This window comes from Tachypleus tridentatus, chromosome 10 (assembly GCF_004210375.1).
Source record: "Tachypleus tridentatus isolate NWPU-2018 chromosome 10, ASM421037v1, whole genome shotgun sequence".
NCBI lineage: Eukaryota > Metazoa > Arthropoda > Merostomata > Xiphosura > Limulidae > Tachypleus > Tachypleus tridentatus.
In genome coordinates this window covers 128,948,602-128,960,500 of record NC_134834.1, presented here as the reverse complement: position 1 = coordinate 128,960,500, position 11,899 = coordinate 128,948,602, and the positions used below count along the sequence as shown (strand labels likewise).

The window sequence follows — 11,899 nt, the reverse complement described above, 5'->3', positions numbered from 1 at the left end:
AGACAGAATTTATTGTAATAATATATAACATGTTGCAGACTTGTACAAAAAAGTAAGCTAAGTCTTTAGGTGATTCATATTGAAATAAACTTACTATCTGAAATTAAGAGAACTTTTCTATTAGTGTAATGTATGTTGAGAAAATTTGCATTTCATACAAAATAAATCCTAGTCCCCAAAATTCATTACCCCTTTCAAAATGGGCTTAGTACAATATTCATGAGTTTGTCCACACACTTGCACAAATCAAATATTTGCATATTCACAAAATTTGTTAAACTATTAGTAAAGATTATCAGTTTTTTTTAATGAAATATTTTTACTAAAAATTTATTTCTGAAAATAGTATGTTTTGTTACTAGTTTAAGTGCAAAGTTATTTAATGTTATGGTTAAAATAAACTATTTCTTTGTCCGAAAATCTCAAATATTTGCATAACCTCTAAAATCTCCTAAATACGTTTCAAATGTTTGTTTTCAGTAAGACTATATTTTATGTTATTTTCTATACTCTAGCTATGTGGGGTCTGTCACTTCAAACTCATAACAATCATAAAAAAAATAAATTTTTTTCATGCTAGAATGACATATTATAACACAAAAATACAAATTTTTAGTCTAAGTAGCTTAAGTCTCATAATATTATATATGAACACATATATTTATTATTATATTGACCTTCCAGTCATGCCTACCTATCATTACATAACTTGCATTGACATGGTACACATGCAACTCAGGTCAATGATATCCAGTAGTATAAAACTGACCTGTTTATTTTTATAACTTAAAAATATTAGTAACTTGAGTTCCTAATCTATATAAAATTATAGGATTAGTATTTTGGCATCACAAACATCTAATTTTAAACAGTGCTGCATACCACTTGACTCACTAAAATCTATATTTGGATGTGCTTTCCTAATATTTAATTTTAAATTAAGAACTTAACTCATACGTATATACAAGTTATAGTTCAAACTTTAATATTAAAGTCTGAATTATAATCTACACTTTGATTCCAAACTTACTGACAAAAATTCATAAAATAGTAGTTGAATAAAATTTTGAATGCAAGTCAACAAATGCTTAGTTTGGTTGGGAAAGGGTTAAATGATGTTGGAGAAATTAGTGCAAAGTATATTAATACAGAATTAATATTGTGCTACCATTGGTGGTGCCTATTTATGAAAAGTCAATTTGAAGTGATGAAATATTATCCTGTGTAACAATCAAGGACTTCATGTGTGCAATAGCCAATATTTTGACAAGTTTAAAGACTCATTAAGTAGACTGCATACAAATATATAATGTAAAATATACCATGTATATGTCAGGGTGAGTTACTACTTGAAAACTTTACACTGCTTAGTAAATTGATATAAAGCCAAAGTATCTCTAAAGATATTCCCTCAGTTAGGCTTCACTAGGAAAAAAGTATCTGTTAAATCAGTCTTGGGAACTTAAAGTCAGATTGATACAAATAAAGATTCTCATAATTGAATTACAAGTTATCTTTCACTATGAAATACTGTTACAGGTAGCAGTGGCATAAGAATTAAACAGTCAATCTATAAACATTACCAGATGCTGAGTTATTATATTTCTTCTGTATTGCCTTAGTATTGAACAACCACAAATACAATTTTTTTTACAAAAATAGCTATATTTCAAAAATTAATAGTAGAAACTGATTTGTAGGTTACAAGAACATTCCAGTTTAAGCAGCAATACATCATAATAAAACTGATAATGAATGTTATGCTTGAAATTGTTATCAATGTTATTGTAATGTAATTTTACATATAATGTAATTTCCCAACCATTATATAGTATACAACTGGTTAGCCTCTACATAATAGTTGTGCTAAACAGTTGCTTCATTAACCTTTTGGGATACTAAGAAGCATGTCTTCCATGTTAAAGAAAGTGATACCTACTACCACATGAAAGAGACAAGCAAATGTTAAAATCTATGTATAAGAAAATTATCAGAATGGAGTTAAAACTTTCTGAATAGCAAGAGAGAACAAAAGTTTACTGATGACACAGCACCCACTATATTTAAATGTAGTAAAGACTATCACTTGAGCTCTATAACTATGGGACAGGGGTAGCTTTCATTGCCATTTGTACCTCTACAAATACGGTTTGTTGATTGATTGATTTAGTGTTTTATGGCACAAAGCAGCAAGGCTATCTGCGCCAGACATTGGGTAAAAATGTAAAAAATAAAAATAAATGTAGTAATAGACATAAATGGAAATGAAGGTAAAACAAAGTATAAAACCAATGTTGACACCTAGTCTACAATGTTAAGATAGAAGGCAGAGTATAAGAAGTTGTAAGGTATTTACTCCAGCAAAAGGTAATGATCATAACCCGCCAGGAAGACTAACAGGTAAGTTCAAGAACCACCGTCAGCCACCTGAAGTTGGTCTTTCCAGTCCTGGTTCCGGGTTATGTGTCATAGCAACCAGTATCAAAATGTAAAAGAATAGAAGTTTAAAAAGATACATAGCAAAATTGTAACAATGAGTAGCCAAATGTTCAGTAAAAAAATAAAAGTCAAGTAAATGAAGATAAAAGTAAAACGGCAATTAAAACAGAAAATGGCGTAAAAACCAATGTTGACATCCAGTCAACAAAGTTGTAAAGGACTACCTATAGCAGAATGGTAATGATCATAACCCACCAGGAAGACTAACAGGTAAGTATAAAAACCACCATCAGTCACCTGAAGTTGGTCTTTCCAGTCCTGGTTCCGGGTTATGAGTCAATATGGCCAGTACTAAAAAGTAAAGTAGTAAAAGTGTGAAATGATATGCAGCAAAAGTACAATAACAACTCACCAGGACGACTAACGAGTAGTTCAAACAGTAGCGTTAATCACCTGAAGTTGGCCTTTCCAGTCCTGGTGTCGAGTTATTTAATGTTCTGGCCATTGTCCAATGTCAAATTGAATGAGAGAGATTAAAACTGTAAAAAAGGAACCACAATTAAAAAGGTGTAATGAATAAATATGCAACACTTAAATGAGATTAAAAAAATTAATGGCTATTAAAAAATTAAAAACGTTATCAAGGTGGACAGAGTCACCATCACCAATAACACTGTCCAATGTTGCAGATTGACCCTGGGAAAAAATATGTTTAAAATATTGCCGTCGTTGAGAATTGTAACGATGGCAAGAAAGTAAAACGTGGCTGATAGTGATTTGAGTGTTACACAAACTACACATTGGTACATCAGTTCCAGATAAAACAAAATGATGAGTTAAAAAACTGTGACCAATGCGTAGCCTAGTGAGAATAACTTCCTCCTTCCGAACTTTACGGAAGCTAGATGGCCAAAGTCCAATATAGGGTTTGATTTGAAAAAGTTTGTTGTCACGTTGCTCACTCCAAGTGGACTGCCAGCTGGCACGGAGCCGAGCCTTGAAGACAAGACCATAGTCCATGTACGGAATAGGCACAGGGGTGATGGTGCTGGAGCAGACAGATTTAGCTGCCATGTCTGCAAGCTTGTTCCCGCGAATACCAACATGGCCTGGTATCCAGAAAAACTGGATTGAAGTAGCTGCTAATGAGAAATGGGCCAGTCGGTTTCGAATATCAGCAAGAATAGGATGTGAGCTAACATGTAGCGATTCCAAGGCAAGTATAGAACTAAACGAATCAGTATAAATTGCATTTCATACTTCTGTGTATGTAAGAAAGAAAACATTTAAAGTGGATAGTTAACACTCCTACGAAAAGTGGGGCCTAATAGGCCCCAGAGCAACTTGAAAGGTTATTAATATTAGGCTAATAATTTTGTATTTAAATGAAATTGCCATTTAAATCCATTAATGAATGGATTAACGAGATTCCCACTGTCCCTATCTACTATCTAGTGAAACCACAGCCAGGGGAACGGGCTTGGAGAAGTCAGGACTAGAAACGTCTTTTCGTAGGAGTGTTAAGAAAGTAATGAAATATTTAAGAAATGAAAAAATTAACATTCAAGTATATAAAAGAAAAGCATAATTTAGTTGAGTTAATTATTTTTATTGCACAATTTAATAGGAAAATTTAGTACTTTGCTATAGCTATACCTTGAACATAAATAAATTTATAATCATTACTTGAACAACACTCTTTCAAGGGATGGTTAACTAAATTAGTAATTCTTTCTTACAACACAATTGGTTATTACTACAAGCCTTAAAATACAAATTGGTATTTCAGATTACTCGATTTAGTGTTGCAGTCCATAGATAATGCCAACATGATGAAGGAAAGTGAGACAACTGACTTCAGCAGAGTCAGACCATGTAGATAGAGATAGTTTGGCAATTATATAAAATATTATAGTAATAATAAACATTGATTATCTGATCAGATATTGACAAGAGTGAACTTCATACAATCTGGGATAAGCCAACTAAACAGCCATAGGCTATGTTAGCTCATTTTTTAAGACCACATTTAAGATGTTTCTTAAGAAATAGTGGTTGCTTTAGAACCAGAGACCCCATTCTTCATACCATTGTGTTGGTTATTTTCTTAAGCATGATTAGTTTCATGGTATTGGTGATTTTTGTCTTTGATGGTCTAGGACACTTGTTAAAATTTATAATAATGCTAGTGACACTGTAAAACTTGTAGCATTTTGGCCACTGCCTCACTTAGATATTGAACAGCATCCTGGCTGTCCAATATCTTCTCAGCTGAACTATTTTCTTGAGGTTTTATACTCTCTGGAACCTTTTATATAATTTGATGTAATGTTACTGTATAGTGTATGTTTTTTTATATTTATCTGTGTAATTATCTACACAGTTGTTTTCAGCATCTTGCTTTTAATTGTGACCTGTAGCAAGATTTATTGTTCTTTTTAGTCAAATCATTCTCATGCTGTAACAGGTTCATGAACCTCTTTATAGCTGAGAAAGGGAAACAAATGTAGACAAAATCAGGGAGAAAAGAAATCCCTTTCTAGTCTGACCAATCAAAGTGGATCTCCTCTTCAGAAGGATCTCCATGAATTGAGAGTGTCATTGAGCTTCAAATGGTTTCTCATGCTGAAGCCTGTTTGTGGATCTATTCATTTGTCAGATATTTACTTGGGAGTCCTTCCTGGTATGTGACTCCAAATACATGGGATTGATGTGCTTTAATCAGTAGTTTTCAAACTAGGTTGCACTTCCTGTCAGGGAACATTACCACATATCTTTTTTTGTTGTAGTGGGAGAAGGGACCAATTACCATCCAGGTAATTCCTTGGGTCAATCGGCTGGTCCACTTGGGCTAGGGTCAACCAAGTACTAGTGTTGGAAGTTCTCAACAGGTGTTGTGGACATTGTATCTGATGCTGGTGTTTGGGTATAATGCTCATGAAACCCTGGCATTGCTGTAGTGTCTTTGCTTGAAATTGTAGGGCTCCATGGTTGGCACCGAAATTTCCTTTTTTCTTATGGATCCTCCAAACAAAAATTTAAATAAAATAGTGAAAAACAGTCCATTGGTAAATGACCATGTCTTGAAGTTTCTGAGTAGCAATCTTCAACATCTATACCACCTGTTGTACCTCATTTTCTTACCCTACATTCTCTTTTAGAGAAATCTTTAGGGCAGATGTCCCCCTTTTTTATTCAGGAGGGACTAGAGGGACTTGCTAGCTCTCCAAAGTCAATAAAGAAGCTATGATCTGGTGACATATTGGTGGAAACATTCACTCTCAACATAGTTAATTCCTCTTGAATTCAAAAGCAATTGGGGATATATCTGTTGATGTCACACCTCATGCTACTTTGAATTCACCACGAGAAGTTATTGTTGAGAAGGATTTGAAGAACATCCCCGAGTCAGAGATTCTCTCTGGTTTCTCCACTCAAGGCGTTTCTGCAGTGAGGCATATCTCCACTTGCAAAGATGGAGTTGCATTGCCGACCATATCCTCGTTGTGACATTTACATATACTACATGCAACTGCCACCATCAAGGCAGGTTATTTTAATTGCAGGATACGGCCATACATTCCAAACCCACTCCAGTATTTGCAGTGTCAGAGGTTCGGTTACTCAAGACATCATGTTGTGGTTTCCTAACATGTGTTCGTTGTGGTGGCAAGGACCATAATGCCTATGAGTGTCAAATGGACCCTCATTGTGTCAATTGCAATGGCTCTAACTTGTCCTACTTTTGTTTTTGCTCTAAATGGTGCCCTAAAATAGGTGCAGCATTTGAAAATGATTCATAACATTACTTATCCTGAGGCTCGAAAAGTGCTGTCCACTGCTTCATCTCGGATGTATGCTGCTGCACTTTGTTCCACTACTACAGTGGGAGTGCATACAGATCTCTCTGTACCTCCAAGCAAATAATTCTTAAAACAAATGAAAAAACCTTTTAATCTCCATGGTTAAAAAAGTTGATGAATCAACTTCTACACCCATCTCTCTCCCTTACATACATTCTAACAAACCTTTGGTTCTGGGTACAGGCATTTCCTTGGATACATCTTCTTCTCCCACCCCAAGATACAAAACAATAATTTTTTCTCATCCTCAGTCACTGGAATCCCCTTCCAACAAAAAAGACCTGCCCAGTCGACCTAGGGCAGGAACCATGGAATTCGATAGACCTCCCTTGAATAAGGACAGTAAGGAAAAAAGACGTGGTCATAAACAGAAGGTTTCTCCACCCAATTCCTCTGCACGTAAATAAAAATGGCCACCCTGATACAATGGAACTATCAAGGTTTACGTTCTAATTTGGATGACATTAAAACACTGATTGCTTCCTACCACCCTTATGTCTTTCCTTATAGGAAACATTTCTGAAACCTGCCAATACAGTCACCTTTTGGCAGTTTTCTTTGTACAGAAATGACAGGCTGTGTGATGGAGGAGTACATGGAGGGGTGACACTGTTGGTTGATCAGCATATGCCCACCTTATCTTTGTAACTGAACACACCCTTGGAGGCCTTAGCCATCCATGTTTCATTGGGTCGTACCATCACTGTTTGTTTTTTCTCTACCTGTCACATGGAGAGACATATGATCAATCAGACCTTGATGCTTTCATTGAACAGTTGCCGTCTCTTCCATAGATCCTGGGGACTTTAATGGACATCATCCCCTCTGGGGAAGTGCTGTTATCAATAGGAGGGGTCGCTCAGTAGAGCGTATGCTCTCTGATCACAACCTTTCTCTTTTCAATACCAGTTCTTCTACTTATTTTCATGCACCTAGTCAATCCTTTACTGCTATCGAATCTCTCAATTTTTCATGGAGGGTTGACAATAATTCATGAGGACTCATTACTTTCCTATAATTTTGAGAGAGTGGCTGTAGTCTGTGTCACCTAACCCGTGTGCCACAGTGGAAACTGAATCAGGCAGACTGGCTCACTTTCACTGCTTTCACAGAACTTGATCCTTCCATTGTCTGTCAGGCATCAATAGATGACTGTGTGGCAGCAGTAACTGACTGTATTATACAAGCTGCTGCTCAATGTATTCCAAAAACCTCAACACGTTTTTCCACTATATTCTCATCTGTGGTGGAATCCTGCCTGCCACATGTCATGGAAGGCTCAAAAACAGGTCTGGGATACTTTCCATAGATATCCCACACTCTCAAAATTCATAGCTTTCTAGCAGGCCTGTGCAAGTGCTCAGTGGGTAAGACATCAAAATCAGAAGGAATGTGGGATTAAGTTCACAACTTGCATTTCTTCTACCACCAGTTCCAAAGTTATATGGGACAAGATTCAAAAGGTCGGTGAGCAATACAGTTCTGTCCCCCTCTTGATCTTACTCTCTAATGGCATGGAAGTAGCTGATATCCAGAGCATTGCTGATACTCTAGGTGAAAGCTTTAGCCAGGTATCTAGCACTTCTGTTTCTTCCTCCACCTTCTTAGCCATCAAGACTTGGACAGAGCGATCACCTCTTTTGTTTTGAGCTGATTGTCTCTAATCGTCCCTTTAGACTGGTGAAACTGAAACAGGTCCTTCATCAGTCTGGCAGAACATCAGTTGGACCAGATGATGTACACTATGACATGCTATACCATCTAGTTCCTGCTTCTCTTTCTATTCTTCTAATTGTTTTTAGCTGGATCTGGCAGGAGAATGTTTTTCCTGATGCCTGGCACCAGCCTTATTGTCCTACCTTTCTCTAAGCCTGGGAAGGATCCCAAGATTCCTTCAAACTACCATCCAATCACTTTGACGAGCTGTCTGCAAGACCTTATAGAGGCTGGTTAATGCTCATCTTGTTTGGTTCCTCAAATCAAACAACCTCCTCTTGCCCACCCAGTGTGGGTTCTGATGACAGCGATTCACCATATACCACCTGATTTGACTTGAAATGTCAATCAGAGAAGCCTTTCTCAAATGACAACATCTTGTATCAATATTCTTTGACATTGAGAAGGCTTCTGACACAATATGGAGGTGTAGCATTTTGCGAGACATTTTCCATTCTTTTCTACACTCTCACTGTTGCAAATAGGCTCTATGTTGACGACTTTTACATCTCATATCAGTCGTCGAAGATGAGGTATATTAAGCAGCAGCTACAGACTGCCCTCAATCATTTACTGAAGTGGCCCATTGCAAAAGGCTTTGATTTCTGTCTCTCTAAAACTGTTTCCCTGCACTTTTGCTGCCAACAGGGTATTCACCCTGATCCTGTACTCCCTATCAGTGAAGTTGTGCTACATGTGGTCCTTGAGACCAAATTCTTGGTGCTTATCTTTGACTGTAAGCTGACCTTTATACTACACATCAAACAGCTATGGGTCAAATGTACAAGAGCGCTGAACATCCTCCGTGCCCTTTCTACCACCACTTGGGGAGCGGATTGATGTTCCATGCTAAATATATATTGTACTCTTTTTCAATCGAAACTCGACTATGGATCACTGGTCTATGGCTCTGTCAGACCCTCAGCCTTAAAGATGCTGGACCCCATTCATCATCTTAGGACTTCAGCTCTGCACTGGGGCTTTCTGCATAGAGTCTCATGAACCTTCTTTGCAGCTGCACCGTTTGTAACTATCTTTACTATATGCTTTGAAACTTCATTCCTTATCAAAGCATCCCACCTGGGGTTATGTTTTCTTTCTTCAATGGGCCATACTTTTTCAGAACGGATGATCTCCCATTGCTACTTTTGGTCTTCGTATCCAGGTGCAGTTGGATGAATTGGGTCTGTCCTTGGATAACATTGCAGTATCCACCAGCCTGCCCATCCCACCATGGCTTATTACAGTCCCCAAATGTGACCTTCCTTTAAGTCACATGAGAAAAGCAGATACTCCCGATTGGAAGTACAGTCTTTTATTTTCTGAACATCTTTCAAACAATCTTTCCATTCTTATTTATACAGATGGTTCAAAATCAGGTGACTCTGTGGGCTCTGCCATAGTTTGTTGCAGTTTGGTGGTTGTGCACAGAATCCCATCTACAGCTTCTGTCTTCACTGCTGAACTGTATGCCATTTCTCTTGCCCTGAATCATATAGAAGCTGAGCAGTACTCAAACTGCACTATTCTTACTGACTTGCTTAGTTCTCTACTGGCCCTGGAATCGCTTCATGTTGGTTCACACCCTGTTCTCGCCAATATTCAAAACCGACTGGCCCATTTCTCTTTAACATCTACTTCTATCCAATTTTTCTGGATACCAGGCCATGTTGATATTCACAGGAAGGATCTCACAGACACAACAGTTAAATCTGTCTGCTCTGGCACTATCACCATTGTGCCTATTCCATACATGGACTGTGGTCCTGTATTCAAGGCTCGGCTCCATGCCACCTGGCAGTCAACTTGGAGTGACCAACATGAAAACAAGCTTTTCCAAATAAAACCCTATACTGGACTTTGGCTGTCTTGCTTCTGTAAGGATCGGAAGGAGGAAGTTGTTCTAACTAGATTATGCATTGGTCACAGTTTTTTAAGTCATCATTTTCTTTTATCTGGAACTGATGCACCAAAGTGTAGTCTGTGTAACACTCAGATTACAATAAGCCACATTTTACTTTCTTGCTGTCATTATGACTCTCAATGACGGCACCATTAAACATGTTCTGTCCCAAGGTTTGTCAATAAAGCTAGACAGTGTTATTGGTTATGGTGACACTGTCCACCTTGGTAAAGTTTTTAGTTTTTTTTAAAGGCTATTTATCTTTTTAATGCCATTTAAGTTTTTTAATTTATACATTAAACCTTTTTTAATGTGGTTTCCTTTTAAGAATTACAGTCTCTAGTTCGATTTGAAATTATAAAATGGCCATAACATTATTTAACTCGACACCAGGACTAGAAAGGTGAACTTCAGGTGACTGAAACACTGTTGTTTGAACTACCTGTTAGTCATCCTGGTGAGTTATTATTAAAATTTTGCTACGTGTCTTTTAAAACTTTTATTACTTTACTTTTTGAAAATGGCCATAATGTCACACAACTTGAAACCAGGACTGGAAAGGCCAACTTTAGGTGACTGACGGTGGTTTTTGTACTTACCTGTTAGTCTTCCTGATGGGTTATGATAATTACGATTATGCTACAAAAGATCCTTTAGGACTTCTCTTACTGTGATTTTTCTCTTAACATTGTAGACTAGATGTAAACATTGGTTTTATTCTATTTATGTTGTTTTTTTAAACTCTGTTTTGTTTTACCTTAATTTCCTTTTATTAATTTTACTACATTTACTTTGATTTTATCTTTTTATCAGATGTTTAGCGCAGATAGTCTAGCTGCTTTGTACCATAAAACACTAAATCCACCAACCATCCAATCATATTGACACAAAAAGACATTCTTCACTGAGATAATAAATGCCTATCTCTTGTGTATGCTGATTGTCAGTTGCATTATGTTAATCTTGGATGTATCAGTCAGTCTGGGAATTGGAATTATGTGGTACCTCTGCTTCGTTTCATACATTGGTTCTTATGACATTAGTACTTGGGGTTAGTTACCATATTGACACTTCACAGATACTAAACCATAGTTTTTCTTTTAGATAATTGTTTCATGTTTGGTGTAAAGAGTTGCTCTGAAGTCGGGACAGTTAATATTACCCCATGAAGTGCTAATATATAAGTTAAAGATGCAACCCTGTAACAAATATTGAGTAGCTATTTGGGCTGGTAGGGCCACAGTGCAAATTTTATAAGGGTAACTGACATTATCCTGCCATAATACATAATGTAATTGGAACATATACCACAGATTTATAGTGATGTTCATCCATGGAAGTGTTGGGTTATAAGTGCTCCCATATGTTGCCAGAACACGTTTTTTCAGCGTGCAGCTCTGTATAGTTTTCTCACAACTCAGTTCAAATCTTAATATGGTGTTCGGGTCATTTTTGTATTTAGTATTGTGAACGACTACCATGAGCAGTATGGTTACACCCTGTTCACTTATGCTATAATCTATAGGGATGGTTAGTCTTCCTTTTTTATGTCACAACTGCTTCTTTAAAGTGAAGATTTGTGGCTTACTAGAATTTTACACATCTCCTTAATTGAGTTATAGTCCATGGCTTGGTTGAATTCCTTCACTTTAAACATTAAGAGGGCTGGGTAGAACTCTCTTAAACTTCTATACTCTGTTCATCAAAATATCGAGAAACATTAGCATTGTAATGACATCAGTTTTTTGGTAAACTTTTTATATGTAAAATTTTCTAGGCCAATTCCATAACTATATAGCTCTAAAGATATGAAATTATTTGAAGTGTCTGTGGCCAAAATGATGTGTGCAGTCATGTCCAAAGAGACAATGTTTTGTTTAGTTAATACTTTTTAAGAACAAGAATGTCATGTAATCTTATTAAAAATGATATTAGCAGTTATCTCTGAGTGTTCTTTGGAAAATGTTAATTATGTTAA

General features: G+C 36.6%; 1 protein-coding gene across 1 annotated transcript in view; it reads left to right on the top strand.

The window, feature by feature from the left end:
- Positions 1-5,130, top strand: part of LOC143228506 (serine/threonine-protein kinase atr-like) — a 56,878-nt gene extending 51,748 nt beyond the window's left edge. Inside the window, exon 7 of the mRNA XM_076459756.1 lies at positions 4,927-5,130. Coding sequence (XP_076315871.1) covers positions 4,927-5,130 — 204 coding nt within the window. The remainder of the gene's footprint in view (positions 1-4,926) is intronic.
- The last annotated feature ends 6,769 nt before the right edge of the window (positions 5,131-11,899 follow it).